Source organism: Rhodnius prolixus, unplaced genomic scaffold (genome assembly GCF_049639745.1).
Source record: "Rhodnius prolixus isolate KJV_2025 unplaced genomic scaffold, Rpr scaffold_5, whole genome shotgun sequence".
Classification (NCBI taxonomy): Eukaryota; Metazoa; Arthropoda; class Insecta; order Hemiptera; family Reduviidae; genus Rhodnius; species Rhodnius prolixus.
In genome coordinates this window covers 28,736,913-28,755,975 of record NW_027411624.1, presented here as the reverse complement: position 1 = coordinate 28,755,975, position 19,063 = coordinate 28,736,913, and the positions used below count along the sequence as shown (strand labels likewise).

The window sequence follows — 19,063 nt, the reverse complement described above, 5'->3', positions numbered from 1 at the left end:
CTATTAAGAAAGGATATCCTTACAGAGGGTTGGTTTCGATGTCACTTGAATTGACATCCTCCTACTCTCAAAAAAAGATGTTACGGTCAAATATGAGATTTATTTGTAAAACAATCCAAAAGTATGAATGCCAAAGTTGATATTCCAACTGTGTATACCAGTCGATCTGACAAAAATATTGAATATAAGTAGCTTGAGACTAGTTGCTGTCTAATAAGCGCAATTTAAATGTAACATCTGAATATGATACCAAGTTTCCTTCTTTTCTCATGTAATTTACTACTTTTTAAATTTGTTTTTAATTTTTACAGTAAATCTCTTAGGACTGACAGAACGAGACTTGGTTGCCTCAGTTGAAAGCGATGACACTGGCTGCGGAAAAGTAAGACATTCCAGGAGAATAGCTCAGTTGAAGATTAAAGAAGAAGCTGAACGAAGAGCAATCGAAGAAGCAACGCTGTTGTCTTTAAAAGAAAAGAAGAAGAAAAAAAGTACTGCTAAAACTGTAAGTTTTCAGCAATAACAGTTTATTATTATTATTATTATTTTTATTATTATTTTTTTTTTTTTTTGTGATTTAAGGCGCGTCAACATCTAAGGTTATTGGCGCCCGGAGCTTTTTTCAGTGCACTGCCGGCCTCCGGACAGTGATCTCTCGTTACAAACAACACTGTCCATCACCGGACAGTGAGCTGTAAGAAGCTCCTAGGAAGAGAAAATCTAAGGGTCAGCAGCTGGATTCGAACCCGGGACCTCCGCGTGGGAGTCCAGTATGCTAACCTCATAGCTAATCCCTTCCCTTATTTTTATTATTATTATTACTATTATTATATTATTCTCTTCGGAGAAAGCCGCGAAGGTGACATCGGCGCTAAGAGGGCTTATGTCAAACGTTGGGGGACCGACGTCAAGTAAACGGCGACTTCTGATGTCGGTAACGAACGCCATACTTCTTTATGGGTGTAAAGTTTGGATCGACGCTCTTAAAAAGGAAAAGTACCGAAAGCAGGTGACTTTGGTACAAAGAAGAGGAGCGTTCAGAATCGCCTCTTCCTGTGGCCCTGGTGGTGGCTGGAATGATCCCCATCGATTTGATGGTCCAAGAACGAAAGATGGCTTACGATCTAAGGGAAGTCCTCGGAAGATCGGAGGCGAAGGTGGTGGCCAGGGATCACTCAATTCTGGTCCTGGCATGAGAGGTGACGGACGGACTCCCGAGGCAGAGGTACTGCTCGGCTTATTGCCAACCCTTCTGAGTGGGCCGGAAGAAAGCATGGCGAGGTCAACTTCTCTTCACCCAGTTTCTTACCAGGGCACCACGGGTGTTTCACCTCGTACCTGTGTAGGATGGGGAAAGTTGGAGACTTGTCATTTGTTTTCGGAGACTCTGACTTCGATGACGCCCATCACACATTCTTTTTGTGTGATAGATGGGTGCCGGAGAGGGAGAACTTGGAGCAAGAGATCGGGAGAATCGCACCCGAAAATATAGTTGAGATTATGCTTTCCCACAGAGATTGCTGGGACCTGGTGGCTACCTTTGCCAAGGTAATATTAAAAAGAAAGAAGCAGAAGCTGGACTTCTTACGTCTGCTCCTGTCGTAATAGAGGATCGTATAAAGGCCGGTAGGAGCTCGCATGAGCTATTGTGAGGCACCACCCTGTAGTAATGCGTAAGTGGTTCCAGGGTGGGTTTCTGTGCCTGTTGGGGAGCTGGGTTTTTTAGTGGATGAGGGTCCCACATACCATGGGAATTGCTCCAAAAATGCATAATGCATTTTCCCTCTCCAAAAAAAAAAATTTATTATTACTGGTTTTTTTTTTGTTTTTTTTTTTGGCGCATCAACAGCTGAAGTCATTAGCGCCCGGAGCTTTTTCCAGTGCACTGCCGGCCTCCGGACAGTGTTCTCTCGTTACAGATAACACTGTCCATCACCGGACAGTGAGCTGTAAGAAGCTCCTAGGAAGAGAAAATCTAAATTATTACTATTATTATTATTATTATTATTATTATTATTATTATTATTATTATTATTATTACTATTATTATTATTAAATTTCTCATTCATACTTCTGCTTCTTTAACGTTTTCTGCTTTTATATATATTTGAGTATGTATAATGTATTATTTTTCCTTTCTAGAGTGAAAAACAGGAAAAAAAGAAAAGCAAGAAAAAAGCTAAGGTACGTTTCTCTTTTTATCGGCTTGCTTTAAATGATTAACACTACCAGTAACTTCCAAACTAATAGTTGCTTGCAATTAAGAATCTAAATTTATGCTTTGTCTCTTTAGGAAAGTGAAGATGGTGATGAAAGTTATGTGGAAATTCCTGAAGAAAAGCTGCAGAAGAAAAAGAAGAAGAAGAAACGAGATGGACTAAACTTTACTCTCGATAGACCATGGCAGTCCTCTTCGGGCACCAGGTAATCTTGGAATATTAATATTATCTCTCTCCTAATAAGAAAAAGTGCTTTATAAAATTAAATTGCTGATTTATTTCTTAATAGTAAAGTTTTTAAATTTAAACTTAATTTAAACTTAATGGACTGACAGTCCATAGTCTCTATTGTATTATTAGAATTCATTTCTTATAATTGCCCCTTTATATTTTTACATTTTTTTAAAAAAGTGAACTACTGCATATTTTTTCTAGTTTGCTTCACATCTGACTACCAAATTGGGTGGCTCAAACGAAGGCGACTAGCATACCTGCCTTATTATAATTTGTTCTTATTAACTATTTAATAAAATCGAAGAACCCTTGACCACAACACATCTTAAATTAGGCATTCAAATGTTATTTCACTAACTTTTGTTCCTAATTCGTAAACCGAAAGAGCTACTTCATTAAATCGTAACATTTTTCTTTTAGTGTACGCACTACTTTTCTGCTAAATACCTTACTTATTCTTCTATTTATCTTATTTTATATATTTTAAAAATGTTATCCCAGTAATATGGGTATTACAGAGAAATTGGGCAAAATGCTAACTTACTTTACTAATATTCTTCTTCAGAATTATTCACTAATTATCCCACTTTATGGGTAGTACAAATGCCTCCTTTCTAGGCCGAGCCTTGTTCAATTCATAAGAACATTCCTCAGCTATTGCTAGCTAAAATTCCCGGCTAAAGTTAGGTTAATTATTTTGAAGTTAAGCATAACTTCTGAACTTTTTTTTCGGCAAAAGAATAATAATAGTAACGAATGCCCATTATATTATAAATTCTAGAGACCAATTCCTACAAAGATAGATTGATAAAAATATCAGCGAGGAAGAAAATTCAGTCAATTTGTTAATGATTACTGATTTGAATAAACTGAGAAATCTATAGCGTTCTATATGCTGGCTGTTATTAAAAGAAGAGATTTTGCGTTGAATTTATTTTGAGTTATTTTATTTTACTTTATTTATGTTTCCTTAAAATGTTTACTTTAATTTATATGGAGCTTTTTATTTATTTACTCACTTATTTTTAATTAATTTGTTTTCAAAAGGGGTTTATTATTAATTAATTTATTTAACTAATTACGCTCATTTTCATTTATTTCTTTTATTTGTAATGGAAATGTGTTGGATGTAAAACAAAAAATGTACGAAGCTGACTCCCTGTAATATGTAATAGTATTATTATTATTATTATTATTATTGGCAACGAATAATAAACTAAAAAACTATGATTACTTTCAGTTCATCTGATGAAGAAGAAGAGGAAGAGGAAGAAGAACACTATTACGATTACGAAGAAGAAGAATATACTGTTGGCAAAGTGGTATCTGATCATGAATTTTCTCCAGAATCTGATTTAGAGAAAGACGGCGAGGATACTGCGACTCCCGTCAGGCGAGCGAGGACGGCCATTAAAGGTGAATTTTATCTTTCGTTTAATGTACTATTTCATTTCATTAAAGAGTCGAAGATTAGATAAACCTGTATTTGGTTAACGACCTCTACCATTTTTCATACTTTTCACCATTTTCATTGTTAGGTACAACTATACCGGCCAGTTTTAATATCTTTCAACAAATTATGAGATTCTCATGGCTAATATGGACAAAAATTAAATTAGTTATTTTGTATTTCTTATTTGCAGGTGAAGTAGCAAGAGAAAGTGAATGTGTTGTTACTGGAGAAGAGACTATAGCAGACATTGCCGACAAAGCGTACGAAGATTATGCTTGTGAAAAATGTGGCCAAGCGGATCATCCAGAATGGATATTACTTTGCGATAAATGCGATCATGGATATCACGCTTCTTGTTTACGACCTCCGATCATGCTTATACCAGAAGGAGATTGGTTTTGTCCCCCTTGTCAACATGTAAAGTTTTCTATTCTGCTTAAACCAAACGTTTAAAATAAATGTTACTTTTGTTTATTAATACTATTATTAAATTATTTTTTAGGCAATGCTTGTGTCCCGATTAAAAGAAACACTTCGAACATTTGAAAAAAACACTAAACGTCGTGAAAATGAAGAACTACGACGTAAGAGATTAGCGTATGTTGGCATAAGTCTGGCAAATGTTCTACCAGATGCAAGTAGTGGTAATCGAGATAAGAAAAAAAGTTTAGGTAGAAAATATAGAGACGATGAAGACGATGGTAGTTCTAGTAGCGAAGAAAGTTCATCCTCTGAAAGTAGTGAGACTGATTACAGTGATGAACCAGTGTACCAGCTGCGTCAAAGAAGGGCAACTATACAGACAAATTATAGGTTTAATGAATTTGACGAACTTATCAATTCGGCCATTCAGGTATTTTCAGCGTTTCAAAATGTCTGTTTCTGAATTTTAATATTTATTTAATCAGTTTTAAAATTGAACAATTTTTTTTTTAAATTCTAGGATGAAATGGAGGCTGTGAAAGGTGCAGGAAATCAAGGGCGTGGTAAAGATATTGCTAATATTGTACAAGCAGAAAGGGAAGAAGCAGCAAAAGCTGAAAATGGTGAAATTGCACCACGGAGAGAGGAAGAGGTAATTTGTGCAGAAATTAATTATTTAATGTCAGTGTCACGAACATTTGCGCTGCAACTGTTGAGATGAACGGTTATCGGAGCATTGCGTATTATTAACACATGATCCTGCTTGATATCCTAAACATAGGAAAATCTTATGTGAACACCAGAAAATTTTACTAATCTAAAAATGGTCACACATAAATTTAGGTGGTAGATTCTTAATTAAACTTTCTGGATAAGATTTATAATTTGGATTTAATCGTTGACACGCACTCTGTTTTCTGATTTCCCTCCTCTAACTTGTAGAAACTCTATCCTCTCTTATTAAATTAAATCGAACACTCAGATTCCACAAAATGCCAGAGACATGAATGGAGTGAATAATGACCATCGAGTGATGAGAGCTGTTCGCCACGTTGGTAAGCTTAAGTAAGAACCATCCTAGAAGATCGGCGTTATATGTTGAGATGCTCGCGTGTCCACCGCCGCTTTAATCTGCGATGTGGTTTTGAAAGAAGTTATCTGGTGGACATGTTGTGAATCATAGAGTTGTCTTAATATGAGTGGAGTTTTATTTAGCGAGATTGGGCTATTTAAGAACCGAGAGGAATGTTTAGGACTGATAGTTCTTAGAATTTTAGACTGTAAGGTTTGAAACCGGTTGATGTTGGATTTTTTAGCTCTTCCCTATGGAAGTACAGCTCTACAGCTGAATTCCGTATGAAATGTCCATTTTGGGGCAAGTAAGATAAGATAAGATTGGAAACGGGACGGGACCTACGCCCTACGGCACCGCAGCCACTAGAGGCTTATTGCAGCCTTCCCCTTTTGAGTCTAGTTGAAACCTCCCCTTCTAAGAAGGTTGAGGACTCCCTACTAGTTCTTTTTGCGCTACAATCTCCTTTGGTCTCAACGTTCCAAAGGTTTCATAGCGCAACCGCTCAATTGCAACACAATCGAACAACAGGTGAGAGGCAGTCTCCTCCTCTTCCTGACACAGTCTGCACAGCGGTTTCGAGCTGATAAGCCCCACCTTGTGCAGATGTTTTCTGAACCTACCATGCCCTGTTAATAGGCCTGTGATCAGAGTAATCTGATTCCTAGCCAAACACAGGGTCTCTGGCTCTTTTGGGGCAAGTAAGGCGGTACATAGTTATCTTTAGAATCAGTTCGGAACGTTTGACGTGGTCTTTTTAACATTTTGTATTTTCCCAGAATAGCACTTAAACCTTATAGATCAACATGAGTACAATCTGAATAGAAAGTTTAAAAAACATCATTGGAGCCAATTGAGAGATGATAATCGCTACGTAGCAATCCAGCCTCTTCTCGCGATATTTATTTTATTACATGTTTTGTTCCCAAAAAAATACTTTTGGGTTCAGAGACCTCAAAACGGATATTTTTGGTGAAAAATTGAAATTTAAACATAGTCGCAATATTTTCTTTTGCTTAGTAGTAGTGTAAAAGAAAGTAAAAAAAGCAGAAAGTGAAGTGATTTTTTATTATATTTTGTATTGTTACTTCAATATCTAAATATTTTCGCAGATGTGTGAAAATGGTGACAACTGGAGACCACCGGTAGTTCCTAAGAGTGTACGTTCGTCTTTTGGACGTAAAAAGCCCCGGAGATTAAATAATCTTGACTTATCTAGCGATGAACAGGGTGATTCTGATGAAGACTTCAAAGGCTCAAGGTTAGTAATAATTTCGTTGATAAATTATTTTGAAAATTGTGGTGTTTTGCTTTTGTCCATCTTCTTATGAATTATTTATTTAGCGAGGAAGAAGAGGAAGAGGAGTCCGATGGTGAAGGAAGTGATGAATCAGGTAATTGGAGAGGTGAAAGGAGACAGCCACTTAGAAGGTCTTCTAGAGCTAGAATATCAAGGATAGACAGAGAGTTCAGTAAGTACTTTGTTTTTCTATATTTTATTTATTTTCTAGTTTTCCTTTAAACTGTTTCGATTTCTCTCTCACAGAATCAAGTTAATAAAGAATTTTGATGTTAAATAAAACTAAATTAGAAAGATAACGCTACACCTATGTTAAGTTTCTTTCTAACGCAAGTAATAAGCCGGAAATCCCAAGCTCCGAATGTGAAAGAACCCAAAATAAACCACTAAAACTAACAGGATGCCAAAGTTGTTATAAACATGTGTTTCAGTTTGTTGATCATCAATTGACATGTTATAATTTTAATAGGGATCACTTCAGTCCGTTTGCATCGATTGATTAAGTAGTAGATATCATTAACTTGCCATCCCCCTTCTTAGAGTCGATCTTCTTTTTAAAAAAAAGTTCGATAAGTTTATAATTAATTTCAAATCAAACTTTTTCTGAAAATCTGCGTCATATATTTGTTTAGTTTAGGTTTAATTGGAACAGAGATTTAATTGTAGGTATTATGATCTTTACTGAAAGTAGCTCAAGAATAAAATGTGACTTTCAAAGTTGCCCTTAAACTTAAACCACGAGGCTTGGGCTTGAAATTTAATGACAATTATTTATAAGAACACTTAAATAATTTGGAATTTGCAAATTTTGAGTGATTTTTCAAAAGGAAGTTGATAAAGCCCAAGAATGTTAGTTTGTGTGTGTTTTTTTTATAAAAAAAACTTTGCATCATCTATTTCAGTTAACGACGATAGTGAAGAAAGCGATGATGAACCCAGAAAGAAAAAGAGTAGAAGGATTTGGGATTCTTCTGAAAGTGAATCAAGTGATACTTCTTGGAGAGGAAGGAAAAAGAGGAGGTATTATTTATAAATTTAAGTTCTATGTATCAAAGTACGGAGAAAAATACCTTCATTTAAAAAAACAATCATTTTATAGTAAAGCATTCAGGGCTTTCAATCGTCAAAGAAGCAGAGGTAAGAAGAAAAATTCCAGAAGCTTTTTCGATTCCGACTCAGATGCTCCACGAAGAACTAAACCAAAGAAACCTAAGGTAACTCTTTCTCATTTTCTCATTGAAATCACATTGACTGACCAAATCTAATATATTTTTCATTAACAGATAAGATATGGCCTTGCACTGGAAGATGAAGATCCCGGTCCAAGGACCAGAGGTAAAAAGATCAATTATCAAGAAGTCGTTGGAAGTGACAGTGATGAGGTTGGTAACCTTTTTCTAATTTTTCCGAGTAATGTTTTAAAAGAAAAAAAATTATAAGATTTTGTAGATGAGTATTTGCTCGGAACATTTACTGAAACTTTAAACAACTCAAATTAAATATAATCCTGAGATGAAGCATAATGCAGAAGTAGAAAATTCCTTCGAGTATTGAGGGGAATAAAAATCATAGTTATTAAAACGTTTCATTTGAAGTAGTTATTCGGAAGAGTATCTGGTTGAAGTAAATACTCTTCTGATATTATTCGGTTTTTAGTGAACATCCAAACCCACTGTTTTTCATTCAAACGTTTACTTACAGGAAGTGAAAGCTAAAAATAAGAGAATATTGAGTGATGATGAAGAAGAATTTGTATTAGATAAAGATGAATATGAAGAGGAAGATGAAGAGGAAATTCCAGAAAAGGAGGAATCTCTTCCAAATGACGAATCCGGTAGGATAAAATATTTGATTAAAAAAAATAAGTCAATAGATACGAGGATTTGTTTTATATGTGGTTAATGTTGTTTATTACAGATGAAGGCCCAGAAATAGAGGAAAAAGTTGAAGAAGAAGTTAATACCCGAGTTGCAGAAAAGATACCACCACCAGTAGTTGAGGAGTCCTTGGAAGAAGAAGAATTAGAATATGAAGAAGATATAGAAGAAGAGGATGAAGAAAACGTTGAAGAAGATGAGGAAGAGGAAGAAGAAGAAGAAATGGAGGATGAAGAAGAAGAGATAGAAACTGCACTGCGTACTACATCGTTAGTAGTACCACCAGTGAGAGTAACCGTGCCGACTCCAGCGCCAATAACATCGTCTGCACCAACTAGGATGCCAATAACTTCATCTGCACCGACTCGGATGCCATTAGGAGCATCTGCTCTGACACGGATGTCGTCAGTTAGAGCATCTGTCCCCACTCGGATGCCAGTAACATTCTCTGGGCCCACGCGGATGCCAGTAACAGCAGCTGTACCAACTAGGTTGCCAGTAACAACATCTACACCAACTCGAGTGCCAGTATCAGCTGCTGTACCAACTCGAGTACCAGTAACAGCAGCTGTACCAACTCGAGTGCCAATAACAGCATCTACACCAATGCGAACACCAATTCCTGCATCCGCATCTTTAACAGTGGTTACTGTACCACGAGCACCACCTGCAGTGCCAGCCACTTCAGCATTACAACCGACTAACCAGCCACTCAAAATAACCTCTCCAGTGACAAAGTCGTCAGTTATGGTAACCAAAGCACCCGAAATTGTTAAACCAACGGTAACTTCTTCAGCACCAATTATACCTCCCCATCGTCTTAAGACTGAACCAGCTTCAACACCACCACCTCAACCAGCTGCTCCTCCACCACCTCCACAGCAGCATCATCCTCCTCCTTTACGCACTCAGTATTCACAACCACTTTCATTAACCCAGCATACTGGTCCAACTTCTTTGCTAACACAGTCAGTGACTATTCAACCAATAGTCACACAACCACCTTCAAGACCTCCGGTATTTTGTTTGTTTGTTTTGTATTGTGTTATTTTTATGTTTTCTATATTTAGTAGATATTGATTTTATTGAAATTGGTATGTCTCAGGTTGTGAAGGAAGTATCATCTCCGACTGTTACAATATCCCCAGCAACAGTTAAGGTAAAAGAAGAGCCAGTTCCAGTGGTTGAAATTAAAGAAGAACCTAAAGAGGTGTTGCCCAGCATAAGAGTGGTTTCTCCACAAAAGTTATTAGCCACACCCCCACCACCTCCGGAACCACCAAAACGAAGGCCCGAAGAGAACGTTAGTGTCATTAGAGGCATGTTACAAGGTGGGTATTACAGGCCTCAGCCACCCCATCATCGATTTATCCAGAGGTAAGTTTCTTTTCTTAAAAACAATTTTAGGGTATAAATTGAAAAAAATTGAAGTGCTGGTTGACGAAAAATTGAAAAAGCAAGCTATATTTAGAGAGGGTGGTAAGTCCTGGCATTATACTGAACTGAAAGGATGAAATGTAAAAGGATTTTCTTTATTTTTGCTGTTCGTCCTCTTTATTGATTTTTATTTATTATTTTTGGTTGACCTTAAAATTAAATAGTGTCAATGTACTTTTAATTGACGCTGCTAGTCTGATACCTTTCGATTGAGTGAAATCTAGCCAAAAATTTAACTCTGAGAGAGACAAGGTGGAATAGTGTTGGATATTTTAGAAAACAAATTTTCTGAGTTTTATTGAAACTGTAATTAAAAAATTAGGTTAGATTTGTAACGTTGACATCCTCGCCAAAAAGTTTTTTTTTACCTAAAATTAAAAATTATTTCAGATATCCGCAACCAGTGCCTCAGCAAAGAGCTCAATTGCAGAGGATATATCCCCAATCATATGGTACACCGTACGGCCAACAACCGCCCCATCATTACTATCCTTACGCAGAAGATATGGGTGATTATGGACAAGACGGCTCACCACCAGCTCCGGCACCGCCACCTCCACATAGACCATTGACGATGCCGCCCTCTAGTGGTGGATACGATGGTGAAGGTGGAGAATTTGGTGGACTTGTATCGTACTTTTCATCACAGCATGATGACGATCTGGATACATAGCGGTCAGTGGGCGTCTATCGCCATATACTACGCCATCAGCCTCCTAGGGACTGACCTCAACATTCCTCATATCCACCACGATATGTATATATGTGAACTCCAAAAATGTTGAACACAAATTAGTGATTTCAGTTTTTTTTTTTTTTTTTTTAATTAATTTAAAGGTGCCCTTTTTTTTATTTATTACTTTTATGTGTAAAGATTGTTGCAGAACAGGAGAGAGATCGAACACTTCACTCTCTTGTGACTAAAGAAAAGAAAATATGCATTTATTTAAATATTTTCTCTATTTATTTGGCTATTTCAAAAATGGGAGAAAAGTATTAGGCAAGACAGAGCACTATGTTCTATTTTAAATGCTTACTCTGCTCCTAAATAAAAGTTTTAAAGAATAAAACCCTTTATCTTTGTTGTAATTATATACTACAGTAGTTTAAAGAAATTAAATTATTAGCCCTAATTAAAGTCTGCGCTCAGAATAATTATAAATTTCAATTATAATTCCAGCAATAAAACAAGATCAAAAATATTTTTGGACACTTTTTTTTTTGTAATAAAAGATTTTTTTAGCGCCTTTTAAAATATAATTTATTTTTGTCAGTATTTTATTTTGTAAGGTTTAATTTATGACGTGATTAATTTTTTGCCTTTTTAAAATTATTTTAGGTTGTTTTAAAATAATTTTAGTGTAATCTAGTTAAAATTATATATACATATGTATATTTAAAATAGTAAACTGTTATTGGAAATGAGATCTGAGATTAAGAACTGGTGGTCTTCCAAATGAAATAAACTTTAAACAAGTAGCAATTATCTAACCCAGGAATATTAATTTAAAATATGTGTAAACAAAATCTGAATCCTCTGCAGTTCAAAGGTATGAATTCGATTCTTTGAAAAATGTTTCATTATATACAACAATAATATGTACACATAAAGGCTAAGGGCTTAAATGATAATATTAACAAATTTCGCATGTACATATGTAAGTGTAAATAGAGGCAGTTTTTTTTTTTTTTATATACTACTTACTCATACTTTTTAGTCAATTTTTAATTATTCTTAAGCTTCCCTTAGAAAAATGAAACGAAATCCTGTATACTGTGTATATAGGCACCATGTACAAAGTACATGTAATTGTGTTTTATTTTATTTTTTATTATTTACTAAACTATCCTAAGTAAAAGAAGTAGTTTAGAGTAATTGGAGGAATTCCAAGTGGAGAAATTATAAACGGGGATATGAGTTAAATAAAAAAAATACAAAAATTGGTGCAATTAGTTCGACCTATTTGTAAATTAAATGTGCATAAAAAAGAACTGCATAACAAATATTTACAAAATATTAGTGAATTTTTTTTTTTTTGTTTTATTAAGTAAGATGTCCATTTAAACAAAATTATTTATAAAGTTTATTTAATTATTATTGTTAAAACTATTAGAGGTGGTTTATGTAGAAAACTGCAGCGCTAAAGTTGCACTTAGTGTTTTTTCTATTTCAGTTCTTGTTTTCATTTATATTTGTAGTGTTGAGGCTTTTTCCTCAGGTACTGTATTTCCTACTTTCTGTCGTATGAATTTTTACTTTTACTTTTGTATATAATTTCTTATTTTTATAAATTTTTGTAAAAATGGTTATTTTTTAAAAATAAATTATGTTAAATTTTTTTCTGCAAAAATATTCATCACTGGCAGTTTTTTTTTTTTTAAATTAGTATTAATATTATTATTAGAAAATTATAAGAAATCTTCGTTTGTATATATTTGTTGTCCTTTATTTGTATTTTATTTTAATGAAATATATATAGCTTAAACTTTTTTTTTAGTTTACAATATAGTTGTAAATAAACTACTGTTTATAAATTGTTTTCTATTATTTTATATAAAAAAAAAAAAGCTAGTGTTTGTAGATTTTGGCCACAGTTTAAAAGAAAAATTTGTAAGTTATTTTGTTACAAAATGAAATATCGTACATAATTATATATATATATAAAATATAAACATATTTTTATTTCAACTAAGAAATTATATGATTTCTGTGGAAAAAAGTAAAAACTAATATATGTGTACTGTACAATAGAAAAAGAAAGTGAAAACAAGAAAGTTTTAAAAAATACATATTTATAGACATTTTATGTTGAAATCTAAATAAAAAGATATTTATAAACAATTTCTGTAATTTATTTTATAATGAATAACATTTATAGGGAATAACAGTTGCATTAATGGGACCATCAGGCTGGAACCAAAGGGACGAACCAAGAAATTCCCTTGATGTTGAGGTTAAGGTAATTGCAGAATTTTCCACTTTGTTTTCAGTACAAAAATTTTTTATACATTAATTTTGATTTGACTAAATTGTTTTTTCAGTCCTTCCCAGCATTTATGGTAATTTAGGTCTAAGTAATTGTTAACCCATTTCGTAGTTTTCAAACCAAGAGAACTTTCAAACATGAATGCCTGGAAAAAAAATAATAATACGTTTTATGGAAGGGAATACTGTCTGTTTCTCTTATTATTATAGATCATCTTCAGGAAGTGTGGAAATTTGGCTTAATTTTTATCCTTTCTGAAGCATTATTTAGTGACCAGCAGAAAATGGATAATACTGATATGGGTAATCACTAATAGAGGTTACTGAACCTTTGTTTAAGCATTCTTTCTTTTTCGAAATTTTTTAAGTAATACCTGCTACTGGTAATGGACAACTTAAAATGTTCAAAAGTCGCTCGCGCAAGATCAAAAAGTTAAAAACTTAATTGTTTTAGTCGAAACAAAAACATTGACTTTTTGGACGAAAATAGTCTTAATGCAATGCAACAAACTTAACTAGAAACGTTTCAACCGAAATTAAGGGGATTTAATGCCATCCCTGCTTGTTCCTAGACATTAATAATTTTAGTCAAATTCTGCTTCTACATGTTATAAATTTAGGAAGTTTTAATTTTAACTTCGTCGCCTGCCTTACTGAACGGAAAATGAAGTAAGTTTTATTTGAAGTTACTGCTAATGTAGCGTAGAATTCTTTTATATTTGACTAATTTGACTTCTTTAGATTTTCTGTATTTTATACTTCTGTTTTTCAACTTTTAAAAGTACATTTTTAATTTTATTTATATTCAACCGTATCCAAACCCTTTAATCGAAAATTGTGCGCACCAACATCTAACGCTCCTTTTTATGTAAGCAATCACACCTATACACACTAACTTACAAATCCCTTTTGTCCTTGACCTAGCCAAATCCCGATACACAAAATTTCATTCAAAACTTTCCCAACACTTCAATCCGCTCATATACAACCTGTCCCAGTCTACTCTTCCCTTGAATCCTCCCAGAAGACTGAAGAGTTGATGGTTTCGCGATCACCTGATCGCATGATAGAAAAGGGCATCCTGTGTTAGTCGACTCGTGATAGTTATCGTTGGATGGCCCTCATTCAAATCTTTCAAGCCATTTTTATTTATGAATTGTAAACATTTCTGATTTACTTGTTGCCAATAGGCAGTTGTACATTAAATAAAAGAGTGTTAAAAAAAAAAAGTTGAAAAAATATAAAGTTACCAGAGCATTGTCTCCAAGTCTCATTGGTTTTAGTTCAGCATTGGATGCACTTTCAAAACAATCCGTGTCAGGTCCGTGGGGAGTCATTATTGAGTGCAATGATCCTCCTCCAGGTGCAAACCCATCTTCTTTTGCCTCGTATGTGCCGTTTATTAGGCCCATAAATTCACTCATACAATTTCCTATTGAAATTTTAGAGAAAAAAAAAACTTATAGATATCGTTAGTAATTTCGATTAAAATAAGCAGTTCAGTCTTTGACAATGATTTTGTAATTGTTTATTGTTATAGCTTGAAGATCTGCGCTTACCTACTCAAAGATATTAACGTGCATCAAATCCATCAACGTAATCTACACATTTGAAAGAATGTTCCCTGAAATTACAATAATTTTATAATTTGCAGGACTTACTGTGATAGTATGGTGGACGGAAAGTATGCTCAGCCACTGACCATCTAGGCGGAAATATAACAAAATCTGCTATGGCTGTTCCTGGTTTATTTGAAGGGCACGTTAATACGGTGAATATTGATGGATCCTACAAATTTAGATTTTGTTTTACTCTCAATATTTTATTGTATTCATATGAAGAAGCTTTCCAAAATTTCATGCATGCTACTTACACAATGATCGTATGCTACAGAATTGACCGTCATGAATTTCTTTAAATCATATTTAAACGGTGCATAATTTCCATGCCAAGCTACCACATCGAAGGGGCTGTGATCTTGTTTTACTTGCCACCAAGTATTTTGATATTTGTTTTTAATAATATACTCTTCATTGTTATCTTCGAACCAAGCAACAGGTGTTTCAAAATCTCTGGGGTTAGCCAGTCCATTAGCTCCTGAATGTGACAGAAATTTTATTTTACTGATCTATATTATTAAGAGGAAATTAGATAAATGGAATTAGATTAATGAATATGAGTTTATAATATCTTTTTCAACAATTCCATTATACAATAGGTTTCTCCACATAAATTTTATATACTTCATTTTATAAATCATCTTTATCGATCGCTTTAAGATTATTATAAATAACTAACCAATTGGACCCAATTGCGGTAATTGAAAATGACCTCCATAAATCTCTAAAACATATCCTCTTGATGGTCCTTCTACGGAAACGCTAAATCTCATTCCTTGCTGCAAATTTGTGATTAAGCATAAATTATTTTCAATTTTTTTAAAAGGGATTAGTATATTTTTACTGCAAAATCTCAAAATAAAATATTACTAACAATTCATTAAACCCTTCTCTGTCAACCTTGCTCTTTTGTTTAACTTTAATTAATTTTTACCAGCTAATCAGAAAACTTTTAATGAATCAATTAATTAGTGTACTATGAGCAAGCATTATGATCAGGTTTATGTGTGGTTATCATAAACAAGGGCACTCACATCAGGGGACTGTCTGTAAAAGCTGTAGTTTTCATACTATTTTTACAAAACTCTAATTATAGTTACCTGAATAACACAAATTTCAGTTGGCTCGACTCTCATGCGACCAAATTCAGTTTTTATTTTTAAAGCTCCCTGTTGAGGAACTGAAAACAGTTTTATGTCTCTCAATTTTACATATTTTATGAAATATATATACACACACTCACACGGACATCTAATAGATAATTTTTTTTTTTGGCAAAAGCAAAAAAGTTACCAATAAGGAAGTCGCCATCCGAATTAAATAATGCAGTTTTGTCCATATCAGCATTGCATAGATAGATATGTACAGCCAACCCATTTCTACTCGCTGTATCTCCAGCTTGGGCCACTGGAAATAGGCCTTCCTGCCAGTCAATACGACGAGAATTCGGTGGTAAAGGAAATGGCTTCCACCTCATCTGAAAAGATTTTGAGCAATCACTATTTTTTTCAAAACTTTTTTTGAGTTAAGTTTGCAGCAACAAGTCCGTGGTTTTTCTTACTTTTCACAACATTTCAGCTTTAAATAACTTTTCTTTAAATCAATATGAACCTATTATTTATTATTAGTAGATCAGAGAAGTCAAAGTTAGAAATGACTCTTAACAGAAATAATTCAAAGCACTGTTAACTTCGAATTGTCTGTAAAATGTTAAAACTGTTTGGCAAGTAAAGGTGGATGGACGACTCTGGCAGCCCAGTGTTCACACTTAGAAGAAGATGTAAAATATTACTTGATTTGGATTAGGACAATCCTCTTCCAGTTCTTTCAACTTCTCTCTCTGTTTTTGCTCCCAGTTTAATGGCGAATAACCCAACTCATTTTTTTGATAAGGATCATGCAAAACTGACGGTCTTATTCTATACAACCAAGATCGTTTATTGAATTCTCGAGGAGCTGCAACAAGAAAAAAATGTTTTTGATTCATTTTACTTTTAATAATAAGTGAATGCCGTTAGTTAAAATAAAAGAATTACCAGTAAATGCTGTTCCTGAAAGTTGTTCTGCATAAAGACCATATGGACATTTTTGTGGATTGTTTTGCCCCTTGGGTAAAGCATTTGGGCATCTTGGGTCTTCACTAGCAAATTCATTTCCGAATCCTGTCAGATACTAATAAAATTTTATGTTAAAAGACTAAAAGAGAAACAAACTAGCTTTTGCCTTAAAAGGCTACTTTTTTAGCATGTAATTAGGTCTGTACATTTTTTGTTAATTATATAGATATATACATTTGTAAATTAGAAAATTCCAAGGGAAATATTAGGTTTAAACTATTCCAATAGAACCATAGAAACAGCTGCCTTGGATAGACTTAAATATGTAGATTATCTTTTGGTGTTTTGTGTAATAATGTAAATAAATGTATTAGAAAATTCCACAAAATAGAGGAATATATTGTGGATCTTCAGCTTTTTAAAGAGATGACTATTTTGAATATCAATGAAAATATACGTAAAAATGAGTTGAAGATTGCACCTACTCCGAAGTCTTAGAGAAAAACAATAAATTATAGTTAATTGGTGAAAATCTAAATCATTTAAAACCTCGAGTAAGAACTTCATGTTGCACTTATGATGCTGCAAATATACTTTTGAAATTTTGCCAAGAGCTCACATAATAATCAAGTCATTCTATAATAATTTATCTTTTGAATTTAAATTAGAAAAAAAAAGAAATGTATAAAGCATGAGCCAGTTTATTTAGATTATGTAATGAGTCTTTTCTTTTTTATTTCTTGTGATTAGAATCCCACATGGATTGCAACACCACTATCTCACCTAACAGTTTCTCGTTTTCATTTTTGTACGTTCTTTGGAAATTGATCCAAATTGATTGATGAAAAGTCTCCTAATGAAGTAAAACCTTAACTTACACTTAAAACTCAATCATTAATTAAATTCAATATGTACATTAAAAGCTGTGTAAGCTACTTTCATAGTAGCTTACGATAAAGGAAAATGAAGCACTATAGTAGCAGCACATATAGTAGGTACACACAAACACACACTATGGTGTGCTTGTGTACATATATGCTCTCTCACCGCACGAAACAAAACAAATTTGAATAGGTGAGAGGACCAAGAAAATAAGAAAAAATTGAGTAATCCACTAACTAAACAGGTACCTAACAATGCAAGAAGCTTCTGATAAGGTGTTTCAGAGAAAAATCTATGATATATTCAAATTCGAACATAAGATAAGAATAATTTTCACTTAAAAGAAGATTAAAATTGAATAACAAACTCTCATAGGAGAGCAACTTTAGGTCATTTTCTTGATGACATTATGCTAATTTTAATTGGTTACTCCATGTTTTAGAAAGTTTTTTAAAAGCTCACGAATTTCAGGAATCATCGTTTAATATTATGTACAAAATAGCAAATTACACAGTAAATGTTAAATATTGAAAATATTTATAAATATTTTTTATCAAGAAAATAAATGTTTAAAGGAATGTTTCTCCGATCATCTTTTCAAGAAAAGCCTCTGCTTAAGCCTAAGTTAAATGATTCTCTGAAAAGCTTGTTTAAAATTTAGTTCCTTGAAAAAAATAGCTTTTTTCTTGCTTTTCCTTGAAATGTTTGATAGTTGAAAAAACATTTTCTTGTTAGTTGCAATATTTTAATAGAGGCTTGAACTTGTAAAATCAATCAACTTTCAATGAAAGACTTACATTTATAATTAATTATTAGTATGTTCTGATGAGAAGGCTCTAAAAATGTAAGTAGAATTTGTAAATATTCATTCTACGCCTAGCAAATGGGATAGATTTTGAAATATGAATCGCACTAAAACCAAATTATTCGCTAAGCAAAAAAAATAAAGCATTATAAGCTTTTATTTTCTCATACAAACATACACAATAGCAATGCTGGCTTTGTACCTATCCACATATTTTTATTTTTCCAAAATAATATACTTTATATTTATATTTATCAGTTTCTTTTTGCTTCTTTTTAATTGACCAATTGAGAACTCCAATTACTACGAGATATAACCAAACATATCTCCTTGAATTTTTTCAAACAAAAAACATTTTAACAAGAGAAAGAAAAGTTAACTTTTTACTTTCGATCCTCAACTAATTCTCAATAAAGTATGAATGAAAATTAATACCAGAGAATCATTAGAAGTCTATAAATATGATAAGCAAAAAAATCAATTACCTTAAAATTAACTTCTGCCATTATTTCTATAGTATAATCCAATAACAACTGTCGGAATCTTGCTTACATATTCCACTTCTCAAACAGGGCGAGAAGTTTTTATAGAAACCAGTTCTCTGGTAAGAGAACGGCCCAAGGGACAACTTTAAATCAGTTTGTTTATTATAACTTGTTATATAAGAAGGTGGTATGATAGATAACAAATATACCACTT

The 19,063-nt window shown here is 33.3% G+C and overlaps 2 protein-coding genes across 4 annotated transcripts in view; one reads left to right on the top strand and one right to left on the bottom strand.

Annotated features, from left to right (window-relative positions):
• Positions 1 to 11,085, top strand: part of LOC141458654 (uncharacterized) — a 28,455-nt gene extending 17,370 nt beyond the window's left edge. For 2 of the 3 annotated variants that reach the window (XM_074136923.1, XM_074136926.1), the window contains 16 exons: positions 312 to 505; positions 2,143 to 2,184; positions 2,294 to 2,424; positions 3,694 to 3,869; positions 4,097 to 4,323; positions 4,409 to 4,759; positions 4,850 to 4,981; positions 6,514 to 6,662; positions 6,746 to 6,873; positions 7,604 to 7,721; positions 7,801 to 7,915; positions 7,985 to 8,083; positions 8,403 to 8,535; positions 8,619 to 9,595; positions 9,684 to 9,955; positions 10,406 to 11,085. In XM_074136923.1, coding sequence (XP_073993024.1) covers positions 312 to 505; positions 2,143 to 2,184; positions 2,294 to 2,424; positions 3,694 to 3,869; positions 4,097 to 4,323; positions 4,409 to 4,759; positions 4,850 to 4,981; positions 6,514 to 6,662; positions 6,746 to 6,873; positions 7,604 to 7,721; positions 7,801 to 7,915; positions 7,985 to 8,083; positions 8,403 to 8,535; positions 8,619 to 9,595; positions 9,684 to 9,955; positions 10,406 to 10,688 — 3,527 coding nt within the window. In that variant the 3' untranslated portion in view covers positions 10,689 to 11,085. The remainder of the gene's footprint in view (positions 1 to 311; positions 506 to 2,142; positions 2,185 to 2,293; positions 2,425 to 3,693; positions 3,870 to 4,096; positions 4,324 to 4,408; positions 4,760 to 4,849; positions 4,982 to 6,513; positions 6,663 to 6,745; positions 6,874 to 7,603; positions 7,722 to 7,800; positions 7,916 to 7,984; positions 8,084 to 8,402; positions 8,536 to 8,618; positions 9,596 to 9,683; positions 9,956 to 10,405) is intronic. The other variant, XM_074136925.1, reaches the window with a different exon arrangement.
• A 1,761-nt stretch (positions 11,086 to 12,846) lies between these two features.
• hgo (homogentisate 1,2-dioxygenase) lies at positions 12,847 to 19,010 on the bottom strand. Its single transcript, XM_074136927.1, has 10 exons — positions 18,850 to 19,010; positions 16,657 to 16,792; positions 16,413 to 16,576; positions 15,914 to 16,097; positions 15,721 to 15,800; positions 15,300 to 15,399; positions 14,875 to 15,098; positions 14,663 to 14,789; positions 14,252 to 14,433; positions 12,847 to 13,147 (listed from the first exon to the last, which is right to left on the bottom strand). The coding sequence occupies exons 1-10, from the start codon at positions 18,868 to 18,870 to the stop codon at positions 13,019 to 13,021; spliced, it is 1,347 nt and encodes a 448-aa protein (XP_073993028.1). The 5' UTR covers positions 18,871 to 19,010; the 3' UTR covers positions 12,847 to 13,018.
• Positions 19,011 to 19,063: the final 53 nt, after the last annotated feature.

Excerpts from the sequence above, each read along its gene's own strand:
- hgo (XM_074136927.1), bottom strand. The coding sequence starts at position 18,870 with ATGGCAGAAGTTAATTTTAAG. Across the intron at positions 15,801-15,913 it reads GGATGGCGACTTCCTTATTG|TTCCTCAACAGGGAGCTTTA; the intron begins GTAACTTTTTTG and ends AACTGTTTTCAG. Across the intron at positions 14,434-14,662 it reads CCGTCCACCATACTATCACA|GAAATTGTATGAGTGAATTT; the intron begins GTAAGTCCTGCA and ends AAATTTCAATAG.